General features: G+C 29.2%; 2 protein-coding genes across 3 annotated transcripts; one reads left to right on the top strand and one right to left on the bottom strand.

The window, feature by feature from the left end:
- The first annotated feature begins 3,311 nt into the window (after positions 1–3,311).
- LOC107932405 (uncharacterized) lies at positions 3,312–10,150 on the top strand. The gene is made up of 14 exons (XM_041082568.1): positions 3,312–3,676; positions 7,301–7,412; positions 7,557–7,669; positions 7,850–7,972; positions 8,079–8,284; positions 8,353–8,428; positions 8,540–8,626; positions 8,695–8,775; positions 9,026–9,058; positions 9,163–9,216; positions 9,310–9,351; positions 9,431–9,509; positions 9,584–9,654; positions 9,768–10,150. The coding sequence occupies exons 1-14, from the start codon at positions 3,509–3,511 to the stop codon at positions 9,852–9,854; spliced, it is 1,332 nt and encodes a 443-aa protein (XP_040938502.1). The 5' UTR covers positions 3,312–3,508; the 3' UTR covers positions 9,855–10,150.
- A 3,966-nt stretch (positions 10,151–14,116) lies between these two features.
- LOC107932393 (DDB1- and CUL4-associated factor 8) lies at positions 14,117–18,651 on the bottom strand. Of its 2 annotated transcripts, none has more exons than XM_016864367.2 (5): positions 18,271–18,651; positions 17,467–17,718; positions 16,644–16,784; positions 15,223–15,972; positions 14,117–14,606 (listed from the first exon to the last, which is right to left on the bottom strand). In XM_016864367.2, the coding sequence occupies exons 1-5, from the start codon at positions 18,385–18,387 to the stop codon at positions 14,325–14,327; spliced, it is 1,542 nt and encodes a 513-aa protein (XP_016719856.1). In that variant the 5' UTR covers positions 18,388–18,651; the 3' UTR covers positions 14,117–14,324. The 2 variants fall into 2 exon arrangements, with proteins under 2 accessions (XP_016719856.1, XP_016719865.1); XM_016864376.2 differs by having other exon boundaries at positions 14,117–14,603; positions 18,271–18,647.
- Positions 18,652–21,426: the final 2,775 nt, after the last annotated feature.

Below are 21,426 nucleotides of genomic sequence, written 5' to 3'. Positions count from 1 at the left end.
TTCAGCTTTTTGAGATTACGCATAGGAAGAAAGATGGATCGGATCTCCTATGACATCCGAAGCTGGAGAAATTATGGTATATTTACTTAATAATATTTAATTTATTCTAAATATTTATAATGTTTAATTATAATTGTTTAATTCAATTCATCATTAGTAGTTTTAAATAATGTTAAGTTATGTTGCATTCTTTTTTATTATATATTTCGTTTCTAACTCTTTAATTGATTTTTTAGGAGAAAATAAGGAGAAGAAGGCGAAATATGAAGCGATTGCTTCGACTGATAGTTCTATTAATCTTGAGAACATTGATAACAGAATTATCACTGAAGTTTTGGGTCTTGAAAGGTACGGTCGGGTTCGATTTCAAGGATCTGGTGTTACCCCAACCCAATATTTTGGATCCGGCTCCCAGCAGTACACGCCTTCCGGAAGTCAAGCTCAAGCTGAAGTTCAGAGTTTAAGAGACCAGATAGCTCAGATGCAAGTGAACACGGTTCAGTAAATTGTCGAGGTTCAATGAAAATATAAAGAACTCTAGTAACAACTTAGAGCAGAGGCAGCAGAGAGGGAGGCAGCTGCAGCAGTGAGGAAGGTAGGGGCAGCAGCAATGGCAGCAAAGCAGAGCAAAAAGTACGATGACCTCCAGCTATAGCTTCAGCGGATGATGCAGATGTTTCAGCAGTCGCAAAAGCCACCATCTTAGACATTAGTTTTCTCGCTGTAAGAATGTTTTTAACTTTGTCACGTTTAACATTATTGTAAGAATATTTTAAACTATACTTTATTTATTAATTACATCATATATCTTTCGTTAAATTTAAAGTATCATTTAGAATTAATGTTTTTGGTTGTATTTTTAATGCTAAATTTGCTGTTTTTGGCTGCATTTTATGCTATATTTGTTGTATTTGGTTGGATTTAATGCATGAAGGGCTGGATATTGGTGAAAAAAATGCATTCCAAATCTGCCAAAATTAGTGGCGTTTGTGGGAAAAACGCCGCTAAAAGTCATGGCTTTTAGCGGCTTTTTTTGCAAATGTCGCTAAAAGCCATGACTTTTAGCGGCGCTTTCCCAGCAAATGCCACTAAAAGCCATGACTTTTAGCCGCGCTTTTTTACAAACTCTGCTAAAAGTCATGGCTTTTAGCGACGTTTTTTTAAATAAACGCCACTAATTTTTGCGGCGTTACCTATAACAGCGTTTTTTACGACATTTTCAAAAGCGTCGCTAAAGGCTAAAAAAACACTGCTAAAAGTCTATTTTCTTGTAGTGTGACTCCCATGGCCTTAGTGTTGCAATGCTCACACTACGATTTCTTTCAGTTTGGGCTATTATCGACTTCCTACTCCACCTCAATCACGTCGTTAGGTTTCCCATGATACCATTTGGCCAATTTTGGTCTCAAAATGACATAAAACTAATAAAAAACTATTTATTAATAACATAAGCTAAAAATCGACAAAAGTAAAGAAAAGACACCGAAATTGCTTGAAATTAAGTTCCTCTACTGTAATGGAGAGCTTAATTTGCATATCAAATTACAACAGATAAACTAACTTTTAATTTTCATAAAATAAAAGTATGAAATTCAAAATTATACCACAACCACCTCAATTTAAAAAAAAATCTAAAAGTGATGAGGGGAAAAAGAGGTGTCGCCTGACAATTTGGCTTCACCCCTTTTTCATTAAAATATTATTTATTATTAAAATATTTTTTTATAGTTGGTGCCGCTTGACACATTGGTGGCATCCAATTTAAATGCAAAAGATATCCTATTTCTGTAATTAATCTACAACTTATCTCATTTTTGTAATTAATTTTTTATATTATTTTGATAAAAGAAAAACCTTTGAAGTTGTATAGGCAAATATATAATTGGCTAAAAGCCTACAAAAAAAGAAAAAAGAAAAAAAGAAAAAAAAACCAGGTTGGGAGAGTGGAATTGAAAAACAATTACTTTGACCTAAACTAGATATAAATCTAAAATAGTAATAAAAATTTAAATTTTGAGCAAATAAAACTCTAAACTTGCTATAAATAATATTATATTTCCTCAGTATATATATAATATTATATTTTGTACTTTTTCATAATATCTTATAATCATTTAATTATATTTATATTTAATTCTATGTATTTGAGGATTAAACTGATAGAATTTATAAATATGGAGGGTTAAATTTATTGAATTATTTAGAATTATAATCAAATTGATAGAATGTGTAAGTATTGAGGACCAAATGTGTTATTATACTAGTTAGAAAAAAGCCATGACTCCATTACCCCTTTAATGAAGAGCGATTAAAACAAAAAAAGATCTAAAATAATAATGATGAAATTGAAAATTTCTATAATTTAGTGAACAAAAGAGACACACTAATAATGAAGTGATTAATAATATAATTTACCCTAAAATTTTAGTACCATTATAATATAATTTATTCCCAATTCATCTGAAATTAAATTATTATGTTTCTAGATAAGCAACCCAGAATGGAGTCTAATTTTACATTTGTTGGTCAATTTCCAAGACCATTTGAAGTGAAATCAAATATTCATACCCGAAAAGGTATAGCATCACTTTCGGCACATTTAATTTACTCAAAGCTACAAATTCAGAGAAATATAAATGGCAGACGAAACATATTAAATTACAGTAAATCCAAACATAACCATCCCCCATTAAATATTGGTCTAGAATTGGAAACCCCAAAGGACAAAAATTAGATGAAAAAAAAAGTAACAAGAATTAGAAGGTGCGCAGCTACCTTTACCCTTTTTTATCACATAAAAAAAAATAATTACAAATTTTAAAAATAACATTGTTATAAAGAGTAATCATGAACACTAAATATAAATTCAATAAGTTAGAAATTAAAATTTTAGAAATTTAGAATTGGTTTTTGAAGCGTGAATATCATTGTCTTTAAAAATATTTCAAATATTTATGTGCTCCCCAAGATTCAATAAGTAGTTGTATTAACTAGTAAGAAAATAGGGAATAAGGAAGAAGGAAACAATTTGAAAGAATAGAGGATGTTTGGAGAAGAACATAAAGCAAACTGATTCAGTATCTCTCAAGGTTGTCATGCATAGTTTTTATTTGATTCTAAAGGCTAAGAAAATTTAGAAAATCAAGAAATTTAGTTTGACCAAAATAGTAAAAAATAAAATAAATAAAAATGTAAAAAGTAAACTGAAATGAGCTTTCGGTCTTAGGGCTTGTGCATGTGTCCATCCTCTTATTTTGGTTCGTATAAACATCATTTTAATATTACTCTATAAGTACAATAATAAAAGGGAGATGAAAGAAGGTAGTTTAATTAGAGAGGAAGCATCACGAGGTGTCCTTTCCTTTTATTCATTTGTCCTCCTCAGAAAAAGGAAAATCTAGTGAGAAATTAAGCTGATTCTCCTTCTTATTTACAAACAGTTTATGATAGGGAAAGTGGGTTATGGAGAGTCGATAGTAATAGTGATTGGAGAGGAAAAATAAGAGAGATGGAGAAGAAGGTAAGGGGGTTAAGACATTTAATGGTGACGGTATTCCTGTCAGGAATGGGAAACTTCATAGTGATACCGGGCATCACGGATGTTACCATGTTCGCACTTTGCCCTGCTACCGATGAATGCTCCCTCGCCATTTACCTATCTGCTTTCCAACAAGCTGTACGTTCTCTTCTTCTTCTTCTTCTTCTTCTTCTTAACAAAATTGCAACCCCTAAAAGCTTGTATAGGAAAATAATAATAACAGGTTCATGGTCCTATGTTCTTAACACAATCCCACCACTAGCTTTGTTGGTTTGGTTTTGGTATTGGAATCCCTGCAAAGCCACAACATGTTCCTTCAAAATCAAAATCTTCAAACCTTTTTTTTTTTTTTTTAGTATTTCGTTTGTAGAAAAATCATCCACTTTTGCAAGCATCCATTACTACACTATATTACATATTTACTAGGTAACTTCCTCTTTTAATTTTTTTTTAAAATACTAAACTGTGGGTATTGAAACAAAACCCTTTTATCTACTAGAAATTCCGTCATATATATGTATATTCATGTGGAAATAAAAAATTTTAAATTTAAATGTGTTTAAAAATAACATATAATAAATAATGAAACATAAGGTTCGAACCTTATTAATACTAAAATTCCTATCACAAGCATACGCGTGTGGAAACCAAGGATTTAAAACATAGATGTGTGTTTAAAAATAACATACAATATATAATGAAACTTAATGTTTGAAACTAATTAATCATAATAACACATGAAATATGTATGATATTAAAATAAAAAAATAGATTAAATTGTGAGTAAAACAAAATTTAAACACATAAATACATCAAATAAACAATATTAAATGTACTGCAATTATTTATCAATTATCATTATTTTATCAACAATTATGAGTTAGCGTCGAGTTGACTTGTGACAACAACTCAATTAACAACAATATTAATATATACAACTATTGGAGATAATAACTTGTATATATTAAAATATAAATGTATGAAATATATTAAAATAAAGTTGGAAGGCTTTTTTTTAAGATAGATTTTTTAATAAAAATATTAGATAAAAATTTCAAATGACATATTTATTTTATATACATTATATTTGGTACAAAGTATATAAATATATATATTAAAACACCTATGTTGTGAATATTATCAAATTCTAATAATGATTTTAAAAGTTTAAATGAGGAAAAAAGTCTTTGCTTGCATATCTCATTTTTCATCTACTATTATTTTCAAAAGATTGATAAATTGGAAATGGAAAATCTAGTAATTAATATACATTAACCCACTATGTAATAGGTTAATACATATAAACAAAGCTTTTAAATTAGTAGTAACTAAATCAAGGGGATAGTAAGGATCTTTCCTACTTTAATTAGTGGACGAGAGTTCGATTCTCATTCTGAGTATGGAGGAGTTTTAAAATTTATGACCAACACCTATCCTCTTAATGTGCCTACAAAATACGGAGAATTAATTATTGGACTCGTTTCGTTAGATACCTTAAAAAATAAAAATAGAAAAACAAGTCTTTATTCTTTTATTATTCATGAAAGTCTTTAATTTTAATTAAATATAAAAATATATTTGGTGAACCCCGAATACACAAGTTACAATGTTAGCTTTTTCTTTTTCTTTTTAAAATATATTAGCAATTTTTTAAATAACTAAATTTTAAAGGAAAAAATAAGATAAGGTATAAATATAAAAGGAAATTATACATACATTTGTTTGACCTTAGTTGGTGAAACTAAAATTGAAATTTCAATATCTTCAAAGTTAATTTATGACAAGGTAGGGAAATTGTACACCTAGGAACCTTTTTCTTTAGTTGACTATATGATCACTACCTTAATTACCTAAGTGGTGGTAATGTAGGGTGCCTTTTCTTGAGTGATATTTTCATGGAATTTAATGCTAAAGTTGTCCCTTCCAAGCAATGCATGGGATGGGTTTGGATAATTAGCTCTACTTTTTATTTTTACTACTTCAATTCTTTATTTTTTAGATTTTAAAATTTTAGGTTAATTGTTAATATTTGTTAAAATTATTATATTAAATTTATTTTTATTATTATATATTATTATTTTTAATTATATCACTATTAAAGGAGTATTTTTTATTTTAAAATATCACACCAATAATTTAATAAAAAAATTTAATTAAATTATCAAGTCAACCTAAATTTTAAAATATAAAAAATTTAAAATTTAAAATTTAAAAAAAAATACATGACTGATGACAATTTTAACCTAATTCAAAATGTAGAAGGCATGCATCGCAATGGCGTGACATAGTGACGTTTAGGAAAGAAGGCAAAACCTAACTATGAGAGGGAAGCAACTTCCTATGCAGTGCCGACAAACACAGTCATCTTTGTCCCTTGCACTTTTTAACTTTTTCAAACGAAGTTTCATGGCTGCAGAGTTCGTAAGACGGTGCCAAAAAAATTAGGCATAACTATTATTTTGGCCCTCTAACTTTATTAAAGAAGTCATTTTAGTCATAAATTTAAAATTTTTTTGTTTTCTTTTAAATTTTTTAAATTTGTTTTTTTGTCAAAACATATCAAAATAGATGAAAAAATTAACATTTGTTAACTTTACGACGTGGCATACATATGGATTGCTATGTAGATGACACATCAATAATTAATTAAATTTTTTATAATTTTTAAAAAATTAATTAAATATTGGCGTGTCATTCGCATGACAATTCGTGTATATGCAACATCAACAAAGTTAAAAAAATATTAATTTTTCATTTATTTTAGATTGATTTGATAAAAATATAAATTTAAAAGTTTAAAAAAAATTAAGAGATAAAATAAATAAATCATTATATTAAAAGGTTACAACCGAAATTCTACGCGCTAAAGCTGAACTTCCTATATAATCTCCCGTTTGTTAACGGAAAAATAAAAATAAAAATAAAAATATATTTTTAAATATTTGAATTTTGTTCCATATTTTTAAATTAGTATTCAAGTTCCTTTTGTGTCCAAATTGATAATAGATTCATCTTAACACCGTAAAAGTAAAAATAAGATGACATAAAAATTAAGATTTAAAAAACAAAATAAATATATTTAATTCACAATTAAATATTATTTAGGACTTGAAGCTAATTTTTGGTATAAATTTAAAATTTAGTACATAGCAAAATTTCTATTGATTTAAATTTCTATTTAGATTTGAGAAACTCAACATTTGGGTTTATCGAGTCTAAGATATCAAGAAATCTTTAAAAATTGTGGTAAAGCCTTAGAAATATGAGTAAATTTTAGAAATTTTGATATAATCTTAAAATTTTTGATAGCTACTTAATTGTTTTTTTAAAATCCTCAAATGTTTTGGTAAATCATTAAAAAGAATTTGTATTGTCTTAAAAAAATTTTGGTATATACTTATTTTTTAATTTATACCAAAATTAGTTTCCATCCTAAATAATATTTAATTACGAATTAAATATATTGTATGTTGTTTATTATATATCAATTTCCATGTCATCTTATTTCAAGGATGTAAAGAAAATGATATAAATATGCGACATAAACCAAATTCAATTACGGATTTGAACCGATATGAATTTAAAAATTAGAAGAAAATTTAAATACTTAAAAATTTATATGATAGAAATTGAAAATAATATAAGCTTTGGGATGTATTAAAAAATCCCACACATTATCATCCATTTCCAACCTCAGTAAAATACAATTGAATTAATTAATTGGTCGGTGGCATTGATTTACTTAAATGGATAATGATGCAGATGATAGGAGTAGGGACGGCATTGATGATTCCACTTATAGGAAATCTATCGGATGAGTATGGGAGAAAAGCACTACTCACATTGCCTATGACATTATCAATTATCCCCCTTGGTATGCTTCCAAAGCTTCTTTTCATTTCTGTTCCTTCCTTCTTTGCATCTAATTGGCTTATTGTTGAAAAGTTTTGATTTTAGGTTCTAATTACCTGCTCTTTAACATGGAAATTAAGTTGATTTGACAGATGCTTTTTTGCAGCTGTATTGGCATGCAGCAGAACAACCAATTACTATTACGCCTATTATGCAGTCAGGACTCTGACTGCCATGGTCTCTGAAGGCAGCATCAACTGCCTATCTCTTTCTTATTTGGTAACCTTCAACCCTCATTGTTACTTCTTTTATCTCTCTCCTGTCATTGATATGTAGTATGAGAACACATATCACATATTCAGCTTTAAGTCTACTTGACATAATTTTAGCATTACCTTTGGAGATTAATAGATTTAAACTTTTAATTGATGCTGAAGTTGTGGTATCTTTTGTTTGTAGGCAGACAATATATCAGATAGCGAACGAGCATCTGCATTTGGAATTCTGTCAGGAGTAAGCTCTGGTGCATTTGTGTGCGCAACCTTAGCAGCTCGTTTCCTTTCCACTGCTTCAACATTTCAGGTTCTTCCTTCAACATCTTTACAACCTCTTACACGCTACCTTGCTCATTGTTGCATCTCAATCTTTTTTTACATTTGTTTTTTTTTCTCTTTTTCAATCCTTTCAGGTTGCTACATTTGTATCAACGCTTGCTCTAGTGTACATGAGAATATTCCTTGAGGAAAGTAGACCTGATCAAGTTGATAGTATGATACAACCAATGTTGAAAGAAGGGGAAGATATCATTCAAAAGGATGGAAATGCACCTGGAAAGATGCCAGTATTCAAGAAAATTCCATCACTGGGGGATGTTATTTGCTTGCTAAAGAGCAGGTAATACTTGTGATTCATATTTTGATGGTGTATATTGTATGAAATGGCTAATAAAGTTGTAATTTCAGTCCATCATTTTCCCAAGCTGCAGTTGCAGCATTCTTCGCTAGTCTTGCGGAGGGTGGGATGATATCTTCTTCAATGGTATGTATGACTTCCTTTTCAAGTGTGTAACTATGACCTTCGCCATATCATGTTCAAACAATTTAAGACTCTTACAATTACAGCTGTCTGATAAAATTTTCTACCGTACAGTACTATTTAAAGGCTCGTTTCCACTTTAACAAGAATCAGTTTGCTGATCTGATGCTAATTGATGGAATTGCATCAACCATTTCTCAGGTAAATGTACATGGTATTATAATATTGTTGTTAATGAATCATTTTCTCATATGCTTCTGAATTTGCAGTTGTTCCTCATGCCCCGACTGGTATCTTCAATAGGAGATAGAAGGTTGCTTTCAGTAGGACTCTTAGTCACTTGTATAAATGTAAGAGTTGTATACTCACCTTGTTCAACCTTTATTCGCGTATCCTTGTAAGCTGATGATGTTATTGTGATTTGATGTGTTTGGAAAACCAGTGTTGCTCAAACTCTACATTTTTGTTGACATTGGGTATTACGATATAATCCTCCAAAATTGAATATACCTAATCGGATACATATCCACATTTGACGCTCACACTGGAGTACAAGTAAAAGATGGTCTACTAATGAATTTTCACTTGGTGTGCATGCAGGCCATTCTTTACAGCGTAGCCTGGTCAGCTTGGGTAACATTTTTCACCGAAATTGATGGTTTCAGTATTCTTTTATACTACTAGACTCAGTATTTACACCTCCTTTCAAGCTCAAATGACCTGATATCTAACTGCAGGTTCCATATGCAGCAACAACATTGTCTATTGTGATGGTCTTTGCACCACCATCTGTAAGTCCTTCACTTGTATATGTCACTGCCAGCTTTAGTTTTTTTGTATTAGCTTAAAGAGTATATGTTTGTTTGATTATGTATTGTAAACAGTTACGTAGTATCGCATCAAAACAATTTGGCCCCGGAGAACAGGTAAGTTGTAGCAAATTGATTCTTCACTTCACTGCTATTTCAATCCTCTGAGTTCATTTGGACATTAATAACATATCAGGGGAAAGGTCAAGGATGCATCTCAGCCGTAAGTTCTTTGGCCAACATCATAGCTCCATTAATTTTTAGTCCTCTTACAGGTGTGTGTTAAGACAAGGTCATTAATTTTGTTCCCTTAAATATAGCTTTCATTGACCAATTTCTCTTCATCCAGCATTGTTCTTGTCTGAAGAGGCACCATTTCAATTTCCTGGGTTTAGTATTATGTGCATCGCCATCACATTGGTAATGGATATCCACTATTCCCTCCTTTCTTTAAAAAAATAGCCTTTGTTGATGATAACTTCATCAATTCATTATCTGTTGCTACCTAAATTTATGTACTTTTTTTTTAACAGATGATTGCCTTCATCCAAAGTTTGAGGATGGGGAGTCATGTTTCAGCCGACACTGACAAACACAATAGTAATTGCGTCCAAGTTTAGTTAGGATTAAGAGAGCTTGATTCAACTAAATATCATCCATATAATTTATCATACCTAAATTTTAATATAAGAGATAGAATTTTGATTTTGTGCAGTATTATACATAAAATTTTGATTTCATTCGATTTAATTTTCACAAACCCCTATCGTTATTATTTATACAACACCATTTTATCACATATTGCATACACAAATAATTATATTTGTTATATGATTTTTTTCATCATAATTGCATTTCATGTACTATATATATTTGATAAACTTTCAGTAGATTTTAATATATTTATTTTTATTTATTTATTTTTATATTTATTTTTATATTTTTTATGTTTATATATTATTGGTATTTTTTAAAAATTTCCCAAATTTATTATAAAATACAATTTCAAATTCAATAACATGCCCCTATTGAAGTAGGGGTATCAATGTAGTACTATTAAAAGTGAACAATAAGTTCAATTTCCTGTCTAAAATTTTAAAATTAACAAAGTTGTCTTTTAAACTTAAAAATAAAAAAACTTTAAATATATAATTTTTATTATTTTATTTTAATTAAAATATGTTAGATTAACTTACAATTAATTTATTTAATTTTGAATTTTTAGATTAAAATAAAATTTATTATAATTTTTTTTTAAAATTTAAAAATTTATGAATTAAATGATAGTAAATAAAGAAATAATTATATATAATTAGTTTTTATCCTGTGCGATGTACTGATTACTCATGTGTTTTATAAAAATTTATTATTTAAATTACAATATATTAAATAAAATTATTGATGAAACAATATTTAATTTTTTTAAAAAAATTATGAATATAATTTATGATTTAATTAAAATGAAGGAAATTTGAAAGATAAAATTGTTATAATAAAGCTTTAAATAATCTTTAATTTTAAAAATAAAGCTTAAAATATTTTTTATTTTTTAAAATTTAATTTAAATATTATGATAAATATTATTTAACTTTGTTTTAATTAAATATTATTTACCTTTATGATAAATATTATATTATGTTTTATTTTTGAATTTTCAACTTTAAACTATAATTTTTAAGGATAAATAAAAAATATATTATTTAAATATTAAAATTAATAAATAAATTAATGGAAAAGTAGCATACTTAATAAATTAAGGTGCAACTATGATAAGTTTATAATATTCCGAATTTATTTGTTTTAACTATTATGTTTTAAACAGTTAAATTATAATGATATATTTTTAAAAATGGTAAGAAATTTAAATAAATTGAGATATATAAAAAAATATAGAAAATGAGTCATTTGGTATAATTTAAAAAAAAGTATTAAATATGTCAACTATATTATTAAATTAACGAAATTATACTACAAAGATAGTATTTTTCAAATTAAAAATTGAAATAGCATTAAATTTAAAATCCAAAATAAGGATTAAAATTAAAAATCTAATTATCTTAAAATATAATAAATTAATATCACAATTAAAATTCAAAAATTAGAACTAAAGCTATCTTAAATTTAAAATAAAAATAAAAGGTTAAAATTAAAACTAAAATAAATAATAGAAAAATGACTTAAATATAAACATGTCAATAAAATAAGATATTACAATAAAGTTATTTAAATGAAGTAAGGACTTAATCATAACCATGTAAAATATGAAAGGACCTAAAATGAAATTAATCCAAATTAAAGAATTGAATATCCACTTCCTACATGTTCAACATTGAATGGTCCTTTGATGGGTTAATCATAACAATAAGTGAAGTCGCAACATTCAAATAAGAAAAGTCATGGCGTTAATGACTGTTTGACAATATCATGATATGAAGAGTGTAATGTTGCAGCGTTGAGAAAAAGAAATTGCGATGTTGGGATTTGGAGCTCGTGACATCATTTGCTATGTAACCCCTAAAACATGCCATTTGGTTCAATGAGTCATGCAAAATGGTTCTCAGCATAAGCCTAACTAAAAACAAGATGTTAACATACACGAAGACATTTAAAATATATATAATCATTGCATCTAGTTCATTATACCATAACATGGTTAAGTAGGTAACTTAGCATACATCACAAACATACACTTCCACTAAACAAGCATCCAAAGTTCAACATATGCCATTGTATACATAAATGTCCTAAACATAAAAAATCGCATGACCATCATATACTAACCAAAACTATATCTAAGGCTCATTTGGTCTCTAAGAATTTGGTACATGCCAATGGCAATTCAACTTCAAAATAACATTACAAACATTGAGTTGAGCCAAGGAACAATCTTTGGATGGTGCTGTACTTCACAACCAAATTAAAATATACTTGATACTTACGCACGAAAACAAATATATCCATACGCTAAACATTGAAAGCTCAATGGTGCTAACATAATTTGAATTGACATATAATTGCGTCATATGACCTTCAAAGCTCTTAATTTGCATCGTGCATGGTCTTGCACATATTAATCATATCTCGTATTCGTTAACATAGATATTAAATGAGCCGGAGTCCATTTCCTTAGTTTAATCACATTTCATTTCTTTCTCATTTATCTCGTATATCATTAACACCTTTACATATTAGCATTTTTTAATTGATTTCGGACTTAAGAACCGATACACAGATTAATCCACCATCACATCAATATACACTTGTACGCTTAGGATTTAGAGTAGTGATACATTCTTAGACCTCTAATGCTTCAGAGAACTATTAAATAAGATACATCTAGTGTTAAAGAAATAAGATGCGACCAATGCTAAAGTTGACTCTGGCATAATAAATCTCATGGCATGCCAACTATATCTGAAATAAGACATTTTCATTATCATATAACACAATATGGTTCTCATCATGATTTCAACACATCTTAAAACATAATATAATGGCAAAGTTCACGTGTATATACTCAATAACTTACTATTAAGGTTCATAATCAATAAGGCACAAAACACATTCATGTCAATATTTAACACCAATGTTTCCACATGCTAAACTAATTAATAATTTTATGGAAAGGAAACAAATTATGCTAACACAAACCACAGTAGTCAATCAATGTTTGCTTTCTCTTTTTCTTTTCCTTTCGAGATTCTAACGTTGTCTTGAGCTAATGCGATAATACATTTTACAAAAACAATATTAGTTACACAATCAAACATAGGAATCATTATAAACAGTTTCCTATATTCAACCCTTTAAAATTTAATATCTTATTTCTCATATCTCTCAATCCTCCTGTTTGAATCTAAATCCGACTTTATTACTATACTCTAAGTACCTTAAGAGCATACAAAATTTTCAAAGTTGTCATCACTTTTCTCAGTGCCTTCCAATCTCCAAGATTGGTAATTTAACTAAATCTAAACTATTTTCAAGTCTAACACATGGGCCACTTATATCTACCAACTTAAGCTAAAAATTCATAAATAAATAAATTCAAAGAAAGCTTCTTCGTACATTTCTTTCTACCTGTACGGTGGGGGAGAAGATGAATGAAGCTTTTCTTTAGACGTACTCTCTGCAACTATTGTGTATGTATATATACAATTAATCCTAATTAATCTTTAATCCAATGGCTAGCATTTGTTTAGGAATGAGATAATGGAAATGGATAAGCATTGATCATGTTAAACCACTAACATGAATTGGTGGTGTTTTAATCACTTTTAGGTCCTTCGTTTAATTTCCATTTAAGGACTTAATCTCTCATCTAATGTCCTCTAGTTTAACTACTATACAATTTAATCTCTATACTATATTTAATAATTTATTGACTTTAATTACTTGATGATTTCCTTTCCTAATATCGTTCTCACCCCCAAAAACATCTCTATTTAATATTTTGTACAGCTTAGTTTAAAAAATTCGGTCTTGAAATCAAATTTTATGACACCAACAAAAATCAAGTCATTTGAGGGCACAAACAATAGATTATTATTAAAAAATGTAAATATATGAGGAACACCATTATAGCTTCAGAAATGAAAGAACAAGCCATGCGAGTATATATTATACATGGACTCTCGTTTGAGGGCACTAACAATAAAATCCATGTAACATGAACTATGGTATATAATTTCAGTAACAAATTGAAATAAACAACAGAAGAAATGAGAAATAAGTAAGATATATAATAAAAGCAGTGGACTTAAAAGATTTGTAAGCTCCAATTGAATGCAGTTTTAAGTTAAAGCCTTGTGTTATGTACAATTTTTAAACATATCATTCAACTAAACAAGTCATGTGGACCAGAGGCATCCCTTCCATCATCTGCACAAGTATCACCGTCAATATAAGTTCTAGAATGGCAACATTGGGTCTTTTCATTTAGTTCTGCATACATTCAGCCCCTATGTTTTGGTTCGAACTTTGAACCCCATACAGAAAAAGCAACATTACAATCATCATAATTATCAGCAGTATGTATCATAACTACCAAGAAATTTTTACAGTATTGTCATTAACTATCATCAACATCCTTAACACTCACTATCATCACCGCCCTCGATATCTTCACTGCCATCATCATCGTCGTCGTCATCATCTTCATTATCATTGTCATCATCATCATCGTTGTCATCATCAGCAGCAGCATCAATATCATCATAAACATCATGAAAATAGTCATCACTGTCATCTTCATCCTCATGGACCTCATCGTCATTGTCGTCATCAGTAACATCAACATCATCAAATAATAAATAATAATCATCTTCATTCTCAACAAGGGGCAACCAAAGGAAGGCTGGATTTGGAACCTTCTGCAAAGGAGTAATGACAGAGATTAGTTCCTCTACTTCTGCCATTTTTGTAGAACTGATATTATCATTTTACAAACCAATCCGTGAGAATATACACAATGAACAACAGGAAGCCAATACATTCCTTGGCATCTAAAATACATGTCAGATTCCTTACCTTTTGCAAAATTCCTAGGAGTACATGAATATTGGACCAGAGGGGCGAACTGAAAGAGATTACACAAAAATTTATCTCAAACAAAAACTAAACAAGGAAACATTACTAAAAGCCATTGGACCTTAGCTCAGTACATCACGAAACCTCCTTCCAACTATTAGTTTAAAGAGCTAAAGTACCAAAACCACATTGTAATAGGCACTTTTGTCGCCTATTTCTTGAACCAAATCATATGTTATTGTCTCTATTGGAAGAGAGAGAATCAATAAGGAAGAATGGTGCGGGATGTTTCTACCGTTTTGCCCTATTGTGTCAAGCAGCATGTTGACAAGTAAAATGCATTTCATGTCTAAAGCTAATACCTTATTTATAACCTGAAAAGTAATACTAGCGTTGTTTCTTCTTTTTTTTTTTTATAGTTCTTTTTTCCTGGTAAGAGATTAGGAAGACAAGACATACCTGTTCAATGTTTGCTGGAAGAGTAGCTTTCTCAGCAGCCATTGGAGTCCATATCTTGATGTCCTTCTCAATTCCACTGCTAGCAAGAATTGTGGTATGAGGATGAGACTCAGTACAGTTGACCACATGTTTATCTGCCTCCATAACACGAACAAGAGCTCCACCTTTCTTATTCCAAATAAATATTCGGCCACAGTCAGATCCACTGACCACATACTTGGATTTAGGTCCAAAGAAGCTCACACCCTTCACTGTTTCACAATTTCTATGTCCCTTATAAACTTGAGGAATAGCTTTTTCATCAGCTTTTTCCATAGCTGATGCTGACATAACTGAGTGATCAGGGCCCATCTCACTTGCATCACTACCAGACAATGGAGAAGATGAAACTGGATTGGGTCCCAGTCCCATATCCTGTGTAAAGAGATAGATGAACTCAGCATTGTAGGAGACAAGAAGCTCACTCTGATCTGAAAAGGCCAAGCCCGTTATTCCAACTTGGTCATCACCAATCAAATGAGGGGGGCAAAAATACTCTGTAGGTTGACCAAAAACAGTTGAGCCATCCCACTTATATTTGCGAATATCATATAGTCGAGCATACTCATCTGATCCTACAACTGCAAAGAGATTTGGGTTCATTGGATCAATTGCAATATCATTGAGCTGGATAACTGGGATGAAACCCCTGCTATCACCAATTGCATGGCATGCAAAAAGCTCTGTAGCTGCTGCAGTTCTAAGGTCAATCTGAAATGCAAGTGATGTGTAACAGGCTGTATAAGTCAGATACATTAAAATCCAGATAAAAAATTCAGAAGAAGAATGTAGACTTGAGATTATGCTCTTGATGCAGAATGCAAATAAGACCCTTGATGTATTTATGGGGCTAATTGTAACATCTCATACAATTTAGTCTTTTACACTTATATCAGGGTTTAGTATCTTAGTGTAGTTTTCTTTATCCTATTAGGCTTTGTTTTTAAGTCAAGTTTATTTAGTCTTCTAATAGGAGTAAAGAATTTTCTTTAGAATAGGAGACTTAATTCTTTTAGGATTAGGATCGGTAGTCTGCTAGCAGCCTATATAAAAATCAATATACTTCCTTTTAAAGACCGATTATGAGGTTATGATATGACATTTTTTTAGCATTTGTCCTATCCAAGACTGCATTTATATGGCCCAAAGCCATTTAATAAGAAAAACAGGTAGGAAGAAATATAAGATGATAAGAAAAGGATCAATTGCAAATACCTTGATATCAGAATTGAACTCACTCAAAAATTTTCCCGATTCAGCCGTTTATGATTAATAAAAAATTTCTCTGACCAACCATTTTGCTTCAATCCGATAAATCATAAATATTTGTAAATTATCAACTAAAATGAATTTAAAGGTACTTGCAATTAAACATAACTCACATGCTGCACTAATCCATCTTCACCGCAAGTGTAAAATATATGAGGGCTTCCTGGTTCAATGGCCAATTTATGAACTTGCCCCTGATGTTTGGCTAGCAGCCTAGTTTCAACATCGCGCTCCAAGATTTGAGCATGTCGAACCTACAATTAAGAAACCGTTTTTATTTAGATTAAGAACTCCTTAATTCACTCTATAGAGGTCTTTGCCTAAGCACATGCTACATGTTAGCTTCTTAGTCGTCTAAGTCCAATTTTAAAAAACTACTCGACAGAAAATATATGGATGCAACACTGCTCATGCTGGAGGTTGATAAAAATTTTACAGTTTAACAGAACTTTTACAGTTTGCTACTTATCACCGTGTGAAATATAGCAGAACGTTGAAAGAATTCATTATATTGAGAGACTAATAATATCTTTTGCATACAGAGGAAAAGATCGAAAACAAAGATGTTCAAAAAGGTTAGCTTTTAAATTGATCACATTAAAAGAGAGAAAAGATTGATTTGACTTACTGTGAGCCAAACCGTTCGAATTTGAGGATTTTGTAGACCAACTCAAGGGTTGCCATAATTTAGTATATAAATAAATAAATAATCCTATATGCATGACAAAAGTCTTTCATACTGTGTAACAAGGTCTTGAAATAGAACTACTTTGACCTCCTGGCTCCAGAAAAAAATTGTTTAATCAATCAGCGGTGGATGAATTTATATAATATAATAAGATACTAATATTTGTGCTCAATCTGAAAGAGGCTTCATCTTGAAAACTGATCCTACCAATTTTTTTAAAAAAGTTGTACTCATAAATAAGAATTCACCTGGCCATCTGCAGCACAGGTAACCAAGCAGCGATCATCAGTGTAGGGCATGAATTTTGCTTGGAATACGTTCTTGACATGTCCCGACTGGAAAACAAGCTTGGCATTCCCAGTTTCCCAATCCCATAGTATAACCCGCCTGTCATCGGAACCAGAGACTAAAATGTTACCATCAGCATTAAAGCTCACAGTGTTGACACAACCTCGGTGCTTTTCAAGTTTCTTGTAAATGTCAAGCCGGAGCACAAGATCCTGGCACATAACAACAATTAACTAATCAAAACCTACTGCAAGATGGAACTTTGTAAAGGATATTAAATTTGTTACTTCCACCTTTCAGATATGTTCTGCCCATTGGTCTGTCACACTTGTATTATGCACCACATTAGCAAGCCAATGAGCATATCCACTAGTTCAAAACATTAAGGCACAAATTTACACAAGGAGCTAACACTGATCAACAACAATTACATCAAATGACAGCATACTAGACTAACAATAATTACAAGGGCTAAAAAACAAAATTGCAGACATTGGAATTTCTGAGTTAACCATTCAGTTTGAAGGAAAAAGGTAAATTTTTTCTGATAAAATCATTGTAAAAGAAGACAACTTTTATCATTGCTTTACCTATCAATAATCCTCATGATTTGATTTCGCAATCCCAGATCAAAGAGAGTTATAAATTAACAAAATCAACCAGCATCAGGGCAATGAATACAGTTACCCACTGTTCATAAACGAATAACCACTAACCCCATTAAAAGCAGCAATAAGAAGAAGGAGAAGAAGAAAGAGATAGACCTCGGAAGCAGCAAGGCGGTGAGCGAAATTCCTAGTGGAGAGTTCCCCGACTTCACGTTGCCAAACATCAACCACCGCCTTGTCCACGCTTGTCCTTGCCCTTTTATTCTTCATCATCAAATTATTTTTTTTTATTTAAAAAAAAAGAAGGGAAATATGGTTATAACAAGGGGAACTCAAACCAAAATGAAAGAAAGGTTTTATGGGTTGTTCATCATGACTCGGTAAATCAGAGCCAGTTAACAGAGAAATTGGTTTTTTTTTTTTTGTTGGGGAGGGGGGGGGGTGGGGGTGTAGAATTAAAGCGTTGGTTTCACAGTTTCTAATGAAGGAACACTTTCTTTCCGCCGTTTTTACGAGAGTTCTGCAAACATAATTGAGCACCACCGGGATTTTATTTTTTTTAATTTATAAATTATATTTTATTCTAAATAAATGGTTGTTTGTTTCAGATTATATTTTATTTGAAATGTTATTTTTTAGTTACTCTGTTGTTAAGTTCGGTTATTTCTCAAACGGCAACCATACGGGTAGTTAGAGGCGAATCCAGGAGACTAGCAGGGCCCCGGCCCCCTTAAAATGAAAAATTACTATGTAAGCTCTTTAAAAAATTTTAAAATTTTAAATTAATAAAGATAAAATTACACTTTGCTCTTCTAAAATTATAAAAATTTAATTTAATCCTTTAATAAGTATAAAGATATAGACTATATAAAATTAAAATTTCATTCGGCCCCTTAAAAGATTATTCTATCTTCGCCCCTGATGACAGTCCAAATGAATTTTAAATACCAACTTGAATGTCTAATTGACACTAAATAGATTTTTAATTAAATAAATTTAATTAATTAAAAATTTTAAATTAATTACACCTTAAATTGGAAAAAAAGATCGTTTGTCTCTTTCTTTTTGTTTTATTTTCCGTTTTGACTGAAAAACTATTCTTATTCCAATTGAACATTGGCTTTTAAAAACCATTTGGATTGTCACGATTGCCATTAGAGAGGTGATGGAACTTAACTGCAGAGTAACTACTTCGTAACAAAACGATAACATAAGTGACTAAAATGTAACATTTCAAACATAAGTGACTAAAATGTAATCTAAAATAAACATAAGTGACTATGTTTATAGTTTACCTTAATTATAATATCGGAAAATATCGACTCCAAAGTGAGTGAAGTTTTTAGATTCCACAAATAAAGTTAGGGATTGACAAGTGTCTTCTATAAAATATTAAAAAATATTAAAAATAAACATTAAAAAATTGGTGAAATTAAAATAAATAAATTATTAGTATTTCAAATACTCGCTCTTATAATATTCTACTCAATTTTATCACCCTTACAATATTAAAAAATTAATATTTAAATTATATTTACACAAAATAATAAAAATATTAAATTATAGGTAAAATTGTTTTTATAAGTAAACTTTCATTAAGCTTGTGCTCAAATTGTAGATATTACATTTTTATTTATTTTATTAAACATTTATATAACAATAGTGAAAAATGAAATTATCTTTATATTAATATTTAATTTTTTAAATACTTTTTTTGGTTAAATTGATTTTAAATTAACTAGTAATATTAAATTTTTTGGGCAATTTACTAAAAAAAGCCCTTTTATATCATTATTTACCGAAATGAGCTTATTTTTTGAATGTTTACCGGACAGGGCTATTTCCCTCGAAAGCTCGTCCATGTCAGCGCGAAGTCAGGGGACATATCAGCAAAACGCATACCTAGGGGAGCATTTTGTCTATATCAGCACAAATCGCGCAATGTGGGATATAAGATATGTGTATATATATACTCATGAATAGGTTTGCAGTTTATTCCTAAATAATGTGGGACTCCTTACTCTTTTAACTAACAACATGAGACTAAATGCTACACTATATTTTATAATTTTTTTACAAAACAATTTCTATTTTTTTTATATTTTGTTAACATTTTCTAATATTATAAAATTATCTTTTGAGATATTTATTCTTCTTGCATTTTAGAATTGTTAACATATAAAAAAACTATTAAAAAAGATAACAAATTGCAAGTTTGAAACTTGTACATGCAATAATCTTCTATTCAACTTTAAATGTTTGAAGTTAATATCAATGCAATTCTAATTTTTAAAATAAATTTCCATTATTTAAATTTAGAAGTTATACTTTTAATTTTTTAATTTTATTTTTTAATTTATATTATCAATGTTTGATTAATAAATAAATGGTGAGTATTTGGCACTCAAATAATATTTTTTTGTAATTTTAAAAAATTAATATATCTTTTTTAAATATTACTTATTTTTAATATTTTACTACACTAATTAATTTTTTAATTCTAATTTTAATTTAATTTCATCACCTAATAAATGCTGTAAATTTATTTCAGCTGTATTTTGACTAGATAGATAATCTATTTAAACATAGTATATATTTATGTTAAATAAGTTTTTTTTATAGAAATATATAATATACATAAAATATAATAATTATTTTTCATATTTTTATATCTAGATTAAATTACATTAGTAGTCACTTAACTATGATTTTTTAGCTATCAAATTATAAAAACTTACAAAATGATCACTCAACTATTAGTAATTTCTTAAATATTTATTTTTTAATATTTTACCATACACATTTTATATTTTATAATTTTTTACTTATAGAGTTTAAAATTTTTATTTATAATGTAACAAATGTTAACTTTTTGTAAAAAAAATTGAAACTCTAAGTAAAAAAATATAAAATATAGTGTAGCTTTTAATCTCATGTTGTTAGTTAAAAGAGGAAGGAATCCCACATTGTTTAGGAACAAGCTCCAAACCTATTCATGAGTCTATATATACACATATCTCATATGGCACATTGTTTAAAAAAATAAGGGAAATGAAACTTTGAGTCTATATAAAGATTTACATTGTAAGTTTTGTTTCCATATTAATTGGTGGCACCTTAAAAAAAAAGTGGTGTTATCATTTTGAGCCTTTTTTAAGGTTTATTCTTGTAAAATTTCAAAAAAATTAGTCTATTTTTATAATACTTAAAAAAATGACCTTTTTTTGAAAATTTAAACACGGGCTAAAATGCATCCTTGAGGGAGCATTTTTGCCACATCAGCAAAGTGCGTCCACAAGGGTCTGATTTGTG

The sequence above is a fragment of the Gossypium hirsutum genome, chromosome A12, assembly GCF_007990345.1.
Source record: "Gossypium hirsutum isolate 1008001.06 chromosome A12, Gossypium_hirsutum_v2.1, whole genome shotgun sequence".
NCBI lineage: Eukaryota > Viridiplantae > Streptophyta > Magnoliopsida > Malvales > Malvaceae > Gossypium > Gossypium hirsutum.
The sequence above is the reverse complement of the archived record's forward strand: the minus strand, read 5'-3'. Positions and strand labels throughout refer to the sequence as shown.

Excerpts from the sequence above, each read along its gene's own strand:
- LOC107932405 (XM_041082568.1), top strand. The coding sequence starts at position 3,509 with ATGGAGAAGAAGGTAAGGGGGTTAAGACATTTAATGGTGACGGTATTC. Across the intron at positions 7,973-8,078 it reads CCACTGCTTCAACATTTCAG|GTTGCTACATTTGTATCAAC; the intron begins GTTCTTCCTTCA and ends CAATCCTTTCAG. Across the intron at positions 9,655-9,767 it reads TGTGCATCGCCATCACATTG|ATGATTGCCTTCATCCAAAG; the intron begins GTAATGGATATC and ends TTTTTTTAACAG.
- LOC107932393 (XM_016864367.2), bottom strand. The coding sequence starts at position 18,387 with ATGATGAAGAATAAAAGGGCAAGGACAAGCGTGGACAAGGCGGTGGTT. Across the intron at positions 16,785-17,466 it reads CCTGTGCTGCAGATGGCCAG|GTTCGACATGCTCAAATCTT; the intron begins GTGAATTCTTAT and ends TCTTAATTGTAG. Across the intron at positions 15,973-16,643 it reads AAGATGGATTAGTGCAGCAT|ATTGACCTTAGAACTGCAGC; the intron begins GTGAGTTATGTT and ends CTTGCATTTCAG.